Source organism: Lactuca saligna, chromosome 8, assembly GCF_052625555.1.
Source record: "Lactuca saligna cultivar CGN05327 chromosome 8, ASM5262555v1, whole genome shotgun sequence".
NCBI lineage: Eukaryota > Viridiplantae > Streptophyta > Magnoliopsida > Asterales > Asteraceae > Lactuca > Lactuca saligna.
Genome location: NC_136424.1, coordinates 195,593,152 through 195,612,162, shown reverse-complemented (window position 1 = coordinate 195,612,162; position 19,011 = coordinate 195,593,152). Strand labels below are relative to the sequence as shown.

The 19,011-nt window shown below is 29.3% G+C and overlaps 1 protein-coding gene across 1 annotated transcript; it reads left to right on the top strand.

The window, feature by feature from the left end:
• Positions 1 to 441: 441 nt before the first annotated feature.
• LOC145009315 (expansin-B3-like) lies at positions 442 to 4,134 on the top strand. Its single transcript, XM_078968017.1, has 4 exons — positions 442 to 819; positions 1,011 to 1,317; positions 1,993 to 2,122; positions 3,312 to 4,134. The coding sequence occupies exons 1-4, from the start codon at positions 633 to 635 to the stop codon at positions 3,507 to 3,509; spliced, it is 822 nt and encodes a 273-aa protein (XP_078824143.1). The 5' UTR covers positions 442 to 632; the 3' UTR covers positions 3,510 to 4,134.
• Positions 4,135 to 19,011: the final 14,877 nt, after the last annotated feature.

Genomic DNA, 19,011 nt, shown 5'->3' with positions numbered 1-19,011 from the left:
CTAATATACATGATAATTTTTTGTGCAAAAACATGTTGAAAAACAAATGTGAATAAGATATATTTTTCATTTTAATACTGGAAAGATAACTATGTAAAGTTGCAAAAAGAACCGTGATCACAAACCCCGATAAAGAAAAACCGGTTTAGAATCATCCAACAAATCTTTAACGATTAACGATACATAAATAACAATATAATATAAAAAAGAAAATTAGCAACCCGACCCGACCCGAACTTACCGACACCCAGCAGTGAATAGTCCGGATTTGACGCCTTAACTGCCGGTAGGACCCATACAAAAGGGAAAATGGTACGACCGTAAATAACTGAAGTCAGCAAGCGTATAACTGTAAATTCATCCTTACAATCTCCAGTGTATGTTACCCGTGTTTCCTTTGTCGCCTTTTTGAGCCTCGTTATATACCGATGTGAAAAGCTCAGTCCTAACACCGTGGAAATCCAACTCTGTAAACCCAGTGTCGGCATTCTCTCTCTCTCTCTCTCTCTCTCTCTCTCTCTCTCTCTCTCTCTCTCTCTCTCTCTCTCTCTCTCTCTCTCTAACTTGTTTGTTATTCGTACCTCGTGTACTCCGCCGCCGGCCGACACGGTGGTTGTGCTTTTTCTTCCACGATGGCGCTTATATCATACACCAACAGCTACATTGGCAAAATTTGCTTTGCTATGATATGGTGGTTTGCGGCTGTGGTGTTTCAGAGTTTGGAGATCTCCGGTGGGCCGATTATGAACTCCGTCAACTCACATTGGCGTCCGGCCACCGCGACGTGGTACGGCAGTCCAGAAGGCGACGGAAGCGATGGTAATTTCACTAATTTCAGTAATTTGAGTGATTTGATTTCTGTTTAAAGCAACAAATCTAGTTTTTTATGCAGAAGTGACTTGTCCTCTATGCTTCTTTGATTTGTACATTTCTGTTCAATTTGTTGACTGAAATCAGTGAATGAAACCTGAGTGTGTGTAAATTGTAATAATGTAATTCCACTCTCGTAGGTGGCGCGTGTGGATACGGATCTCTGGTTGATGTGAAGCCATTTAGAGCGCGTGTAGGAGCAGTGAGTCCAATTCTGTTTAAGGCGGGTGAAGGATGTGGGGCATGTTATAAAGTCAAGTGTTTGGATAAATCAATCTGTTCTCGCCGGGCGGTGACCGTTATTATCACCGACGAATGTCCCGGCGGTTACTGCTCCGGTGGAAACACCCATTTTGACCTCAGCGGCGCCGCCTTCGGTCGCATGGCGGTTGCCGGCGATCACAACCAGCTCCGTAACCGCGGCGTACTGAACATCGTTTATCGCCGGTATTCACGCAGTCCTTTAACGGCTTTTAGTTGATTAACAGTCGTTTGTTTTCCTTTTTGGTCAGTTTGGTTTCAGATTTTTATTAAAAAAAATGCATATTTTTAATTAACGTGGATCAATCTTTCTATAAATGCTAGATGGCCCCCACTATTATTCAAAAATGACAACATCCACCCCTTAGTTTTTATTATTTTTCACTAATTAGTTCTTCCAACATATTAAGAGACACTTTCACCATCAAAATCTTTCTAAAAGTTAAAAAAAATCTGAATAATTTTTTATAATCCCTGAAATTCGTCACATTGTTACAACATTTTAAGTTTGTGAACAAACTTAAAACTTAAAACTGTTAAAAACTAAATTTATTATTTCTAAAATTATATTATATTGTTATAACAGTTTTAAGTTTATTTACATAGTTAATAGTTAATAAACTTAAAACTGTTTAAAACTAAATTTAATATTTTTAAAGTTATGTTATATTGTTATAACAATTTTAGGTTTGTTCACAAACTTAAAACTGTTTAAAACTAAATTTAATATCTCTTTGTTTTTCCAAAGAGAAAATTTAACATCTTTAAAATTATGTTATTGAATTACACCGAACTACATAACATAATTATTATTCCAAATACATATTAATTATTTTTATCTAATTTTTATATAAAATATAGGACACCATGCAAATATCCAGGAAGAAACATCGCATTTCACGTAAACGAAGGATCTACAAATTACTGGCTTTCACTTCTGGTCGAATTCGAGGGTGGAGATGGAGATGTTGGATCGATGCATATCAGAGAGGTATAATTTTATATATAAATTTGATAAACAAAATCAATATTTAATGAAAAGAAGTATATAAAAAGATAAAAACAAAATCAATATTTAATAGTAAATCTTAGGTTAATGAAAAGAAGTGGGAATTAAAAAACATGTAATGGGAGAAAAATGCATCTAGAAAAGACGAATAAAGAAATGAAAAATGTGGTGGCGGGCAGATGGGCAAAATAGTCAAAAGAAAGTACTTTTGATCAGCTTTATAAAAACACATACACACACACTTGCATAAAAGAAGCATGGAGAAATCCGAATGTGTCGGATACAGAATATAACACCCTTTTTAACTCAGTGTCCAACATTTTATAGCATACACGATTTCATATAAATAGATGTGGAATTAAAATAATTAGAAAAAGGTTATGTGATTGATTGGTGAAGTTAATATCGTTGGAGGTAGTTAATTCTGATAATGGTTTCGCTTTTGGAGAATTTTTGATTTAATTAATTAAAATAAAACAAAAGCACTAATTTCAACCAACATTTTCCCCAAATTTCATCTTCAATTAGTTTCTACTCCCATTATTGTCCAATCAATCAAAGATATTTCTTATATATATAAAAAGAAAATATAAATCTGATTTTACATATATAGAGACAAATAAAAATTAAATTATTTTTATTATGTTTCATTTTATTTTTTAATCACTAAAATACTATTTTTTTATAACCTAAATAGACTAGTAAAAAAATAAAGTATTTTTATTAAAATATTATCGTTTTATATTGTCGGTAGACAATATGTATTAAAATAATTTTTTTATCATATATAACAAATTATTTTAAATGGTTGTATAATATAAAGATTGTATAATTCTTTAAAACATATATATATTATTGTGTATGACAAAAAAAAATTATATGCATAACTTTTCTTACAAAAAGATTTAATTACACAGAAACGGAGTTATTTCAGTATTTTATCCATTTAGCTGTTATTTTCTAATAATAATTCACTATCAAAAGCTATAAAATAATAAATATATATATTGTGTTTGCCATTTTTTTTTCTCGACATCAAATTATCGAAACCATATAACTTTATCTGTAATAAATGGTCTTTATAAACGTTACAAAATCTATAACGGTTTAATTACGAACAAAATACATGTTCCAAAATACAAATCTAACGTTTTATCTGTGTTAAACACAGGCAAGGTCAACAGAGTGGCTAGAAATGAGCCATGTTTGGGGAGCGAACTGGGTGATAGTTCGAGGACCTCTCAGAGGACCATTTTCCGTCAAACTCACCACCCTGTCCACCAAAAGGACTCTGTCAGCAAGGGATGTGATTCCCGGAAATTGGGCAGTCAAAGCCACTTATACGTCCCGTCTTAACTTTTCCCCTTAACCGTTAACAGTATTAACACTCGTCGAAAGGTTCAAAAGTTTGGTTCCGAAAAAAATATATATGTTTTTACTTTTTACCCCTTTTAATTTTGACATTCCTAAATAAGAAGAAAGCAAAAATACCCAAATCACCTATTCCATCGCAAGGTCAAAAGGGTAATTTTAAGCTAAGACCTATCACATCAAATGTAGCCGTTATATCAGTTGGTGTTTTTTTTTTGGTGATGGAGAAGGGAAAGAAGTAACCGTTGGGAGTGGGTATCCGTTTGGCTTTCTGTGGTTTTTAATATTTAATATTTAATATATAATATATAATATATAATATAGTGTGGTTAAGTCAAGTGGTTGTTTTGTAATTTAGTGTTGTGTTTGAGGGTATTTTGCAGCCCCTCTCCAAAGGGAGAGTGAGCGCGCCTTTTTTTTTTTTTTTTTTTTTGGGATTAATATATGTAAACGCTTTTAGGGTGTGAGGACCTTTTGGTCTTTTTATGTAGGCGTGGTGGGTTGGGTTTGGCCTTTTGTATGGTTTGTTGATTATAGTTTGTTGTGCCATGTTGGATTAAATGGAACCTTTTGTATCCTCTCTTCTTCTTTTAATATATATAACATGTGAGTTTTATTTATAATATGTGGATTTGAAGTTTTATAATTCGATTTATGTGAACTTTATATGTCAATATAAGAAAAAAGGTTAATTAAGTGAGGTCACGATCTTATTCATGCATTATAAATTGCAACAGTTGAATTTAGACATACAGTTATTGTTCTGGTTACATATGTTTATGATTATGATTTTTTGATAGTTTGATTTGAAACTTTTATTTTTAATATAAATCACTTACTGAGTTGACAAAAGTTTAATTCGTAGTAGTATCAAGTGTTGTCATTTTTTTGAGATCGAAGGTTCAAGTCTTGTCTGAAATATAAATAGAATTATGAGTAAATTAGATTTGCTCATTTTTTTTAAAAAAAATGGCATAACCTTTAATATCGATTTATTTGATTAAGTCTTTAAAGGCTTTAGTGAATGTTAAGAGATTTACCAAGACTCGAAGAGCGCCTCGTTGAGCTGAGAATGCAGGACGCAATGGTTTGCAAAATGGCGTGATTTATACGCACTATGCACTTCACCGGTCAGTGGGAGCTGAAGAGTTTTTATTTTTAGCAAGGTCTGGTTGGATCGACCCGATCAACGTTGGCTTCGTGATAAGCGTGTGGAAGCATTTAGAAGCCTCCATAAAACATGTTGCTTGGAGAGTGAGGGGCTCCAACCAGGGTTTGACCTAGTCAAACTATGTGACACGTGGCAAGTCGTGCTAGGGTTGTCCTCGTCATTAGTCCATGTTTTTTTGGAGTCTCTGGGGGATTTTACAACTATAAATATAACTCTCTCTGAGACATATTTATCACCCTAAAAGTGAAAATCTCATGTTCTATCTATCTCTCTTTGCGATTTGCAAGCATGAAACTCTAGTTCTTCAAAGTTTATGAGTATTCACTTTGTCTTTATCGATTCTTTCATAGTTGTTGGAAAGAGCGATAATTTTCATTAAATCATGGGTTTCACGTTGAAGCTTACACATGTGATTCGAAATCCACAAGTGGTTGGATTTATACTCTAGCTGGAGGGGTTATTTCTTGGGGAAGAGATATAAATATACATGTATAGCTCACGCAATGATGGCGGTCGAGCTTATTTTCTTAGCATCAGTAAGGAAAAGAGGCGTAGTGGATTAAAGATCTACTTTTCGATATTCATCTATAGGATATTCCAATGTCTTATATTCTCATATATTGAGAGTGAGATTACACAGTCTATATAATGTTGTGTATACTAGGAATTCAAGACACATTGGTCTTCAACACAATTATGTTAAACAATAAGTGGTATAATCAAAGTGATATATATATATATATATATATATATATATATATATATATATATATATATATATATATATGCAGATAAGTAGGAACTTGGCATATTTACAAAACATATGACGGAGATTTGGTTGGAACTACCATGATAGATATAGGCCTAAAAGCACAATAGAGTCATTTAGTGATGGAAACCTAACTTGCCATTTGTGCTCATAAATCTCAAGTATACAAGATAATAACGAATTCGTTAACGATAAAAGATATTGTCAATAAAGATAGATCCATGTAAGGTATGATAGTACATCACTACTGATAACGAGGTTGAGTTAAAATTCATAATAACGTTTTAGAGACATCTAAACAATAAAGGTATTGTAAAACTTTTGACTTTATGAACTAGAGATGGTGTTGCCTCAAATAAAGATTAGTGTTTTATCTTCTAGAGGGTCATGAAAAGGTTTTACAACAAATGACGGTTTCACACTCGGTAAGAACCCAAAACTGGATGGTGATATGTGGGGTAAACTAGACAGGTCATAAAGTTCTTGGTTTAAATCTATAAGCATACCACTGAATCGGCCTCTTCTTGTTTGTCTATATTAAATGAGGGTTTAATCTTCATGACACTAATGGAAATCATCTCTTTTAGTTACAGGAAATTTTCTTGTTTTTTATGGGTTGTTGGAAATGTAATGGGTTAAATGCAAGCTCTCAAGTTTCCTATTATCCTATCTAGGCGGGAGGACAAACTATTAGTGAGTATATATTGATTTCCTTTCCTTAAGCCTTTAAAGCTTTAACGAAGGTAAGGGGATGGGTCAAGTCCATACACGTGTCTAGTCGAAACGAGGACACGAGACACGAGGTTCGTGAAAATTATATGATTTAGGCACATTTTTCACTTTACACGCTACATTGGTCGTAGATTTTCTACAACTATAAATACAACTATCCTGGAGATGTATTCCTCACAAAAAAATCAAGATCTCATCTTCAACTTCTCTTTCTAAGATTTGCAACAAGGCGATTCCAATTATTCCAAGTTTTCGAGTATGCACTTTGTGTTTATTAGAGTTTCCATGGTTGTTGGAAAGAACGGTAATTTTCATTAAATCATGGATTCCATCTCATATTTTAATTCGCCCGACAATGGAACAATCCTTTTCTATATTTCTTATGATTATAATTGATCGCAAAAGATCAATCTAATTTCTAAATGAAACTTAGTAATTAAGTAATAATGATATGATTTATTATATCTAACGATTTGTTATATAATTTTTAATATTATTTGTGGTTGGATTGCTTTGAGATTTACTTACAATTCAATATTAGCTTACACCATTAATTGTTAGATTATTTGTTTGTGAAATATGAAATACATGGCAATACCGATTTAATAGTGACTTTAATTTATAAATAAATAATTAAAAAAAAAATCACCTTTAAACTCAGTTCGCTCCAAACCCATTTATAGAACCTGGCTTTTTGTCCTTCATTTTATGGGATGCAATCAACACTTTGACAAACTTTCACACTTTTGTAAAGATATACAAAAATAACTGCTAACAGCAAATTAAAGTTAAAAATAAAAATAACTGGTAACAGCAAATTAAAGTTATAATTTTTATTTATGTAGAAATATCTGACCAAAATAACAGTAAGCTTTTAAATTTTATAAAATTAGGTGAAATATAAAAAGTTAAAAGCTTACAAAACTATTTGAAATATGTTTTCGATAATAAGATATTAGTAAAAAAAAAAATCGTGCTTATAACGAAACTTTTTGTTTTTTGTTTTAAGTTTTTTCTTTTTCAAAAACTAAAAGTTGAAAATTTTAAAAAATTCGCTGTCAAACTCTTATTGGTGTTAAACCACATTCCCATTAACAACTTCAAATTTAGGCTTTTGTTTAGTGGTGTTAAAATCACATTCCCATTAACAATCTCAAATTTAGGCTTTTATTTTTAGTAATCAACCCATATTTGCGACTCTTAACAAAGTAAATTCTCAATTTCTAATCTTCATCTTTCTAAACCCTTCTATCGCCAAATCCTTATATAGTTCCTATAGGGTGTTGATTGGTCAAGAGACAAAATGAACAGCTGTATAAAATTTAATTTTTTTAATTATATATTTTTATTTAAAAATAAAAAATTATAATAACGATAAGGGATTAATGGCCCTTTATTTATGGTTCGTCCCAAACCTTTGAGTATATATTTACTTTCTTAGGACCGATCCTGATAGTGACACTTATAAAATCTAAACTTTGTATACCATATGTATATACTACTATATGATATATTCATGTAATTTATAACTTCAATTACATTTATTAGAATTTTATGAAGTTTTACACACAATGTAATATGATTCACAAAATATAACATACAATATGGGATGAAAAACACACAGTGTAATATGATTCACAAAATATAACATGCAATATGTTGTTAAGGAATAGAAAACACCACCCCAGGTTAACACCTCGTAGCTATATATGGAGTTCTCAATATTGCTCGATGCTAGTTAAGAGAGAAAATGGCATATAACCGTTGTTTCAACGGTCGAATTATATATATATATATATATATATATATATATATATATATATATATATATATATATATATATACACACATGCACAGAGGATCATGTGAAGACATATTTTTCGATGAGGACACCTTAAAATTTAAAAAAAAAAATTGGATCATTAAAATTGGATCATGGATCATTTTTATGATCCATGATTCAATTTTAATGATCCAAAAAAATTTTCACTTCAATATAGTATTATGCTTGATTATATATATATATATATATATATATATATATATATATATATATATATATATATATATATATATATATATGTTCAGGTTCATTTGAGACTATTCTAATTTTGTGAAACCGTAAGACCAAATCTAAAAACAATTTTAAAATGCAAAATAAATGGAAAAATCCAAAAACTCTTTTTTTAAATATTATTTTCAGAACTTGAATTAAATAAAAAAAAATTTAAAAATAAAAAAAACTTCCGTTTTTTTTTTAAAAATAAGTGAAATATTCTAATTGGAATATTACACTGACATATTCTAAAAAATAATTTTAAAATGCAGAATAAATGGAAAAATCTAAAAATTCTTTTTTTAAATATTATTTTCGAAACTTAAATTAACTAAAATAAATACAAATAAATAAAAATAAATTCCATTTTTTTTGAAAAATACGATAAATATTCTAATAGAATATTACACTAATATATTCTAAAAAATAATTTTAAAATGCAAAATAAATGGAAAAATCCAAACATTCTTTTTTTAAATATTATTTTCGGAACTTGAATTAAATATAAAAAAATTTAAAAAAAAATAAAAAAAAATAAAAAAATGTGTCTCACGGTCTCACAAAATTAGGCCGCCTCACATTAATCTAACCCTATATATATATATATATATATATATATATATATATATATATATATATATATATATATATATATATATATATATATATAGTATTATGCTTGATTTTATTTTTTTTTTTTAGTTTTTTAAGATGTCCGTACGAATTCTCACCGAAAAAAGAGTCATCACAGGAACCAGACTCTGTGTGTGTGTCTATATATATATATATATATATATATATATATATATATATATATATATATATATATATATATAAAAGAATTTAAGAAATTTTTTATATACATATTTTTTTAGCAAATAAACAAATTGAATAATTTAATGATTCAAAAGTAAGATGATTCACTAGAAAAAAAAATCATTTTTATGACAATTTTAGTGAATATCAACAAAAATCATCGTAAAAATGCATCATCGAAATGTTTTTTCGGGATTTTTTTTTTGTATGAATCATGTTATTTTTTATTCATCTAGTGATTTATTCGTTTTGCTTGCCAAAAAAATATCGAAAAAACTTCTTACATTTCTATCAAATTTTATTTTATTGATATATATATATATATATATATATATATATATATATATATATATATAGAGAGAGAGAGAGAGAGAGAGAGAGAGAGAAAGATGTAAGTTCAATTCAAAAAAAAGTTAAGAAGAAAAAAATCATTCTCAATCAATAATTTATTTTTACCGTAAAACGCTCCGCTATACCAAGGGATACAAAATATTCACATGTGAATATAAGTGTAATACAAAATATTCACATGTGAATATAAGTGTAAGTATATTTATATATGAATGCACTCTTGCCAACACCACCTCTTATACCTCTACCACTTTCTTGTATATTTGTCAAAATAATTGGTAGCTGCAAATTGAATGCTATAATTTTTATTTATATAGAAATATTCTGTCAAAATATTTTGAAATTTATAAAATTATGTGAAGCATAATAGTTAAAAAGCTTACAAAACTATTATTTGAAGTATCTTTTGGATAATTAGATAATAAGATGGGTGGTAAAAAAAAGTACGTATTTAAAAACAAACTTCGCTGTCAAACTCATTGGTGTTAAAACGACATTCCCATTAACAACCTCAAATTTAGGCTTTTGTTTTTAGACATCAACCCACATTTGCGACTCTTAAAAAAGTAAATTCTCAATTTCTAATCTTCAACTTTCTAAACCCCTCTATCTCCACATCCTTATATAGTGACATTTATAAAATCTAAGTTTTGTAAACCGTATGTATATTCTATTATATTATATATTCATGGAATTAATAACTTCGATTACAATTATTAGAAAATTATAAAGCTTTACACACAATGTAGTATGATTCATGAAAAATAGCATATGAAAGTAGGACCAACATGTTATCCATATGCAAAAGATTGAATGGTGGTATGCCATGAGCACACCATGGAACCTTACTTTGGCATGTGCAAACTTGATATAATTAAGTGGTTTGTATGAAATCTTCGGATATCATCATCTTACACGTTCAGAAAATCTCACATGCAAATCACAAATATCTCTTTAGTCGTTTCTTTTGATTTAATTATTTTACCTATAATAATAGAGCTGACATCAATTCTGCAATACGTACAAACAATTCCTATAGCAATTATTGACTTATTTATAGATATAAATCATACATTGTTTGAATTTATGATTTTAAATTGCCATGATTATGTTTCAGCTATTTAAACTGTTCAATTAAGCGGCTCTTTTGTTTTAATTAAATAGCACATACAAACAAGAATATAATAATAATAATAATAATAATAATAATAATAATAATAATAATTTTAAATTGCCATGATTACGCTTCAACTATTTAAACAGTTCAATTAAGTAGCTCTTTTGTTGTAATTGAACAGCACATAATAATAATAATAATAATAATAATAATAATAATAATAATAATGATAATAATTATAATGATATTAATTAAACTAATCTTTATAAATAAGTTTATTAATTTTGTTTAGAGATAAAATACGATTTACTTTAATTATCATTGTACAATGATTGAGATGTCCTAAATGTCCAATTCCGGACTTGTTATTGAAATTTCGGATTTTTTTCTCATTTGCTCTAATTTTTTTCCAAAGTCTCTCTACTTATGTTCGGAAGTAATCAACCATTTTTCAATCAAATGTTTGATTTGAAGTCATTGTATTGTTTATATACTTTTCTATTTATTATTTTTGTTTAAGTTTTTATTAGATTTTACTGAAAAACGAAGTATTTTTTTAAAATTCCGGAATTATTCATTGGATTTTGAACATATGCTTAAAATTTCAGAGTTTTATTTTCCAATGAAATTTTGTAATCTGGAATCCGAAACGTCAACAAGACATGTCCTTTTTTCACTTTTTTTTATGGTTCGGGAATGACCTATTCCAAAAGTGAATGTTGGTTATTTTTCAAATATATATATATATATATATATATATATATATATATATATATATATATATATATATATATATATATATATATATATATATATATATATATATACACACTTTTAGGTTATTTTCTTTAATATTAAGGGAAATCTCCGTTAATTCCATTATTTAATCATAATTTACAAATAAGTCCAAATTTAAAATTTGTTTATGAAAAAACATAAATTACCGGTAAAAGTGATGATTTAGCCTTTTATTTTCCGGTTTACCAAATTTATTGCTGACCTGGACGCCTAGTCATTAAATAATTGGGAGATCTCTCATTAAACTCTTATTATTTTATCATAATTTACGAATACGTCTTAAACTAATTTTTTTTATTAAAAAATATGAATTACCGATAAAAATGATGATTTACTAATTTTCTCCTTGTAACACATATTATCGGTTTCTTTACTAAGTCATTAAATGATTTAATAAGACAGATATGATGAGTTATATAATGATATGTTTATCGTAAAATTTGATACCCTGTTACATTGTATATTTTTTGGAATGTTAAATACAATCAGAAAAGACTATAATAATTATATAAAGTAGCAACAACTTCATTATTTTTGAAGTTTATAAGAAATTTAAAATTATCTATTTGATATTTTTATGTAATTCATCATATTCATCTCACCAGTTCATTTTTCGTTTGTTTTTCCCGCTAATACACATTTTATCAGTTTTATTGTAGATATAGACACCTGATCGTTAAATGAGCTGATGAGATTGATATAAATTTTTACTATAAATATTGCATTATATAACTTATCATATTCATCTCATGAGTTTATTTAATGACTAGGCGTTCAGGTAGGTAATATAACCGATAAAATGTATGTTACATGAAGAAAATGGTTAAATCATAATTCATGTTTTTTCATAAATAAATTTTAGTTTATGACTTATTTTTAAATTAGGATAAAATAATTAGACTTTAATTGAGATTTTTCCAGCTCATTCAATGAGTAGGCGGTCTATGTCAGCAGTGAAACCGATAAATTGAAAAAATAATAACAATAATAACTTATTATTATTATTATTATTATTATTATTATTATTATTATTATTATTATTTATTCGTTTGGTATTAGAATTATCAATATCAATATTACTATTACCCTACATTTGAAAAAAAAAAGATTATTTCTAAAATATCTTGACATTTTGATCTTTGGGATTAGGCATTTTATTTTATTTTACAGCTTAAACAAAAAATCTCACCGAATTTTTATCTTTGTCTTTTAACAAGTTAAAAAACATGGTAAAAGTAAACCTAACAATGAAATGAGTTTTGACACTGATTTGATCCAAAACTGTAAGAATATATGAGTTTGGAGCATAGTTTTTGATTCGTTTATCCATTAATAGTATGTACCCGCTAACCATTTATTAAAAGATTGGGGTATGGATCATCACTAATTCACTCCGTATATAACTCGCCCCATATAAAATTTTAAATTATGCATTTATATTTTATATTGTTTATTGTTTATTTTAATTTGAATTAAAAGTCTAAAGGGCAAAGGCTAAGGGTCAAACTGTGTTTACATATGGATCAATGGTTTTATACCAAGAATTATGATGTCATTTTATTTATATTTTATCAAGCAATTGTCAACACCATAATGTTTTTTCTTTTTTGGAAAATAACCTCTATATAAAAAGACAAAAACAAAGTGTTAAGTAATATTTAAGGTTTTAGGTTTTCAGTAAGGAGTTTGTCATGAAGGGATAATTGAATGCAAGATAAGCCGTCTTTGTATCTTCTCAAAATGGTGAACCACTTCCGTAGAAATCTGTACTAAATACAGGTTCAATTAATTAAAATTATACATATGGTTGTAAAAATCGATTGGTGGTAGCTTGGCGGTCGACTGGTGATAAGCGATTAATCAGACACGGCGGAGATTAATCGGGGATCCTAAATTATGAATAAAATTATTTAAAATATTAATATTTCCTAAAAAATTAAGTATTTGGAAATTTTAAATTTTAAATTTTAAATTTTTGAAATTTTAAAAATTTTAGTATAATATTTTAAAATTAGAAAGCTTAAATTTTTAAAATTTTGATATAATATTTGAACATTATTATTATTATTATTATTATTATTTGAATTTTTTAAATATTTCCCGTCTATGGCCGCCGAGAACCGTCAAGGCCGCCAAGGACCGCCATGCTCGAGTTTAACCGATTTTGATCAATTTCCGCCAAGTACCCTAATCGTAATCGGTTCGAGACCGTCAAGCGACTAATCACCGATTAATCAGCCGCCAATGTCGATTTCTGCAACACTGATTATACAATGTCGTATCCTGATGGCGGACATGATATTTTTTTAAGAATAATTTATTGAATAATGCAATAATCATTTAGATAATCCAAATTGAATGATAGAGGTTATTTGGACTGACATCAGAATATCAAGTTATAATTTATAGAGCATGAACAAATAAGAGTAGAAATACTATAAAATAAGAGTAGAGACTAGAGAGATTGTGATAGAGATCTCATGAGAATGATCCCATGTGGATACCCTTGAACTCAATCTTCATATCCACATGTTTTTCTTATGCATTGTCACATCATATTTACCATCCAACCTACACTTACTTTGATAAAATCAGTCCACATATTATGTAAAATGTAAATATTATTTTACATGCATACTTTTTTTTTTTTTTTTTTTTTTTTTTTTTTTTTTTTTTTTTATAGAAGAAGAAAACAAAACAACTTGTATTATTAAGTTAAGTAGTAAATCGAAGCTAACTATAGATTTGCCTTTGCCACACTATTAACCTACTTTTTCGATCAATAATAACCTAATTACAAGATTATGAATGTCATAAACCATAGATCTATGCGTATAATGCAGCAAAACTTTTGTAGATGATTAAATGAAAAAACTTGTAATAGACTTTTCGATCAACATTATGGATTTTGATTAAAACATCAAAGAAATTATACGTATACGGATATTTTATTTGTTTATGTCAAGCCGTTAATTATTTTATTTGGATGAATAAAAAATCAGTTGAATTATTTATGTTGGTGATATTTAGTATTGAGAGATATCAAACAGATCTTGTCGTTGATTTGGTGATTTATAAAGATTACAATGCATAACTAAGGGTAATGGCACAAAAAATATTTTTTTTACATAGAAATTTGATTTTGACACCGTGTTTTTCTTTTTTGTATCAATTTTAACAATGTGTTTTTCAATTTGTTACAATTCTGACCATTTGACCTGTTAACCAAGTTATAGGCTGATGTGGCATGATGACGTGTCATGCTAACAAGATATGTTGACGTGTCAAAATTGAATTTTTTTTCTCACAAATTACACTAAATTTTCATTTTTTTTCGATTTTGACATCAAGTTTAATTTTTTCTTTCAACTTTAACACTATGTTTTTTTGTTCCAAATCGAACATCATTTTTTCCAATTTTGTTCAATGTTGACAATTTTCTATTTGAAACCGTATAAATATTTTTTTAATACATTTAAACCGTATAAATATGTTTTTTTTTTCATTTAAAAACCATAGTTTTGTATAAATACATATTTTTATTATTTTTTTACACCCAAGCCATATTTTTATATATAAATATGTATTAGTTATATAAAAATTGTATTTTATATTAAATACGCAACTTTTAAAATGTGTTTGGAGGTTTGAAGGCGTGTAGTTGATCAAAACTCGGATATCAAATTTGCAACCCATCAAAATTGTACATCTTATTAGAAGCTTATAGTGATTTGATTTCTATGATATAACTAATGCTTTGAATGTAAAGAAAAAAAACACCTTGTATTTAAATAAAAATATGGTTTTTAAACGAAAAAAATATGTTTATACGTTTTAAAATGTAATAAAAAAAAAAAAATATATATATATATATATATATATATATATATATATATATATATATATATATTTATACGGTTTCAAATGGAAAATAGACAAAATTGATCAAAATTTGATAAATGATGTTCGATTGGAACAAAAACAACATAATGTCAAAATTGAAATAAAAAATTAAACTTAGTGTCAAAATCGAAAAAAAGTGAAAACTTAGTGTTTCTTGTGGGAAAAAATCAATTTTGACACGTCAACATGCCACGTCATCAAAACTGACACATCAGCATGTAACATGGTTAACCGGTCAAATGGTCAGAATTATAACAAATTTGAAAACACAATGTCAAATTTGACACAAAAAAACACAGTATCAAAATCGAATTTCTGTGTAAAAAAGTGTTTTTTTATACCATTTACCATATATTTCAAAATCAAAAAATATTAATAATATAAAGTTGAATAGAAAAGAAAACATTTTATTAAATTAGTGTAGATTCGAATGTTTATAAAATTCAAATTTCAGCACTATGATATACAAAAAAAAAAATTACCCTATAATGATAAAGTGAAAAAAAAAAAAAAACATATGCTATAATGATGTATCAAAATGCTAATTTTGAAATTATATATATATATATATATATATATATATATATATATATATATATATATATATATATATATATGTGTGTGTGTGTGTGTGTAAGTGTATGTGTGTGTGTGTGTGTGTTAACGTTGCCACAAAGGGTCACGATAAATGTAATGGAAAACATAACAGAGATGTTACTGCGCCAGAACCTTGGCCAAGACCCGGTCTCGGCCTAAGAAATCCAAGACCAGGGCGACAGTTCACTTTCCTTCACAAGGAAAGAATATTCCCGGTGATCCTCTCATTCAATCATGAGCAATTAGGATGTGACAAGAGGCTTAGGTGATGCCCAGAACTAACGTCACTAGGTGGTTAGTTAACGTGGGTGTGATTCTCCCAGTTAGAGGAGGCCACGTCTCACACTCATTGGACGAGGTCCCTATGATCCGTTAGAAACATGAATAAAAGGATCTTTTTTGTCTCAAGGAAAGGATCCATATGACATCTCCATTTTCACAGCCAGAAAATACTGATTTTTTTTTATGCTTTATAAAAATCAGAGTACCTCTTTTAATAAAAATGTTGCGGAATTTGTTCCCAGTAAAACATGGTAAATACGTTATCAAAACATTTCCGAAGAAAAGTATTTTTATTCATTTTAAAACATTTGGGATGTCATAGTCAATACAGAAACATAAGCATAAACACAACTTACAATCATTATCACTAGTGATTTATATCTCATTAATCTCTCAGTGTAATGTGACTACATATCAACACCTGTGATATAAATAAGCTGAGTGGGTCAGGTTGGGAAACCTGGTGAGTACATAGGGTTTTCAACCCACAATAATATAATTATTATGTTTAAACAATCAAACAATCAACCCAGTTACTCATCCCCATTATCTTCTTTACTCTTAAGGATCTATCCTAAGAGCCATCTACCCTGCATTCGTTTATTCCGAGGTCCTTTGCTTCCAGGGTTATAGGACTGGCACTAAGTCCATAGCTGTCAATGCTCGTTCGTAAAGCACTAATTCCATAGCTGCTAAAGTTCATTCATCGGGTACTAAATCCATAGCTACCAGTGTTTAGGTACTAAGTCCATAGCTGCCAACGTTTATCTATCAGGTACTAAGTCCATATCAACCAACGTTTATTCAATAGGCACTAAGTCTATAGCTGCTAATGATCACTCATCTCATCTTTTATCTCTCATCATTCATCTACCCGTGTTATACCCAACATATTTGTAGATATAAAATATGTATACAGATTAAATCATTTAAAACTTGTATAAAATCGTTCATCCAGCATAGATTGCAAGTATACAGATATTATACACACATAGCACGTAGTTTATATAAAATATTTCATATCTATGTGTAAGATGAAAGGGACCATGCACTCACCTGAATAGGTGACTCGGTGCTTGGACAACACTTCGTTACTCTTAACACAATCTTCCTTCGGCAAAACCTAGTATTATTACCACTAGGGTTTAGTCTAATATCACCGAGACTAATTATCAGTCTAGCTATTATTACTATTATATAAGCGTTAAACGATACTTATATAACCCATAATAATATCCCAAGTACTTATTATAAGGTCATAATAACATTACTATATTAAAACATAAGCTAAACTAAAGATAGGTTAGGCGTAGCTCACTTACAGCGGGTTTTCTCAAAACCGGGCTTTGCTGGAGTAGCGTTTCCGAGCCAAAAGGCTATTTTCTCACGACTGCGGGAGCCTCGGGCCTTCCTTCGGATTCTAGGGGGTTTACCTAGACTTTAGGGGGGCTTAGGGAGCTTAGAAAGAGTGTGTAGAGAGAGAAAGAAGGTTTGAGAGGTGTGAAGAAATGGCAAGACCCGACACCTCTATTTATAGTGAAATTTCTGATGGACTCTCCGAGTTTTGACCAAAAACTCACCGAGTTGGTGCATGTGGCAGCCTTCTGGTGGCGCCACGTGTCCAATTCTGGTGGTGCTACGTCACCCAATATCGCGTATCAGCCTCCCGACTTAGAAAAATCATAACTCTCGCATACAAGCTCCGTTTTCGACTTTCTTTATATCCACATATAGGTAAAATCAAGATCTACAACTTTTATTTAGACTCCGTTGGCTAATTCTCGACCGATCTTAAGTTTAACATTAGGAGGAGATTAGACTGTTAAATGACCACGAAGAATTCGTAACTCCTTCATACGGACTCCGTTTTCGTCCGTATTTTTATGGTTGAGTTCCTATTAATGAGATATTGAAATCTCATTAAGGTTGCGTAACCAAAAATTGCTCGAACTAAAATTCGAGTTTCAGGTCGTGCACTGCGAAGACGAATCTTAGAAATATCATAACTTCTTCATACGAAGTCAGATTTGGGTGTTCTTTTTATAGATGTTCTCGGTTTGACGTATAATAAAACTTTGGCTTAGATCACTAAGGCTAAAAATTCTTCCATCGTAAATTCACTATTTACGTCTCCCGGTGTCGTGCCGGTTTTGCCGTAAAACTTCGACGGGCCATAACTTCTTCGTTATAACTCAGATTTCGGCGTTCTTTATATGTACAGAACCCTTGAGACATATTCTAAAACTTGTTTAAGATTATTTATTCTAAATAATATTTTGTCAAAAATTCATTTTCAACACCTATTATCTCTAAATTGACTAGCCCGGATCTACGGGCGTTACAATTATCTCCCCCTTAGGATGATTAGGTCCCGGAATCATCAACGAAACAGGGCTCACATGATGACTCCATACGTTACCTATTCATCCGATGTAATAACCGTAACTTTGATGTTTCTTCAAACAAGTATCTAACTCTAAGACTTCCTGACTGCAGGCGGTGCTCGATCTTGCACTTGCTCCCTATCTCACGTTAGACTCCAAATTATGACCTTCAAGTGACAATCTCGATCCTCACTAGATACGAACTTAAGATAAGTTCTTTTATTACTATCATGGACCGATGTGTCATATTCTAATAACCTCTCATCGTATGTTGGAACGCTTAGACTCTGGTCTCTTAGAGTCAAATTCCATAACAGACTATACCTTCTTTCATGTTCTAATGTGATACAGTCACATTTCAATATGTAGCATTTCTAGCTACCAACTTCTTTAACAATCATCACGATACTTCTACTGATCACCTTGGTTATATTTCATTTCAATATTCTAGTTTAAGTCAGATGCTACATCGAACTTGGTTCTCTGAACCACGTATCATACTCATCGTAGTCGGACTCAATTTG

Excerpts from the sequence above, each read along its gene's own strand:
- LOC145009315 (XM_078968017.1), top strand. The coding sequence starts at position 633 with ATGGCGCTTATATCATACACCAACAGCTACATTGGCAAAATTTGCTTT. Across the intron at positions 1,318-1,992 it reads CTGAACATCGTTTATCGCCG|GACACCATGCAAATATCCAG; the intron begins GTATTCACGCAG and ends TATAAAATATAG. Across the intron at positions 2,123-3,311 it reads GATCGATGCATATCAGAGAG|GCAAGGTCAACAGAGTGGCT; the intron begins GTATAATTTTAT and ends TGTTAAACACAG.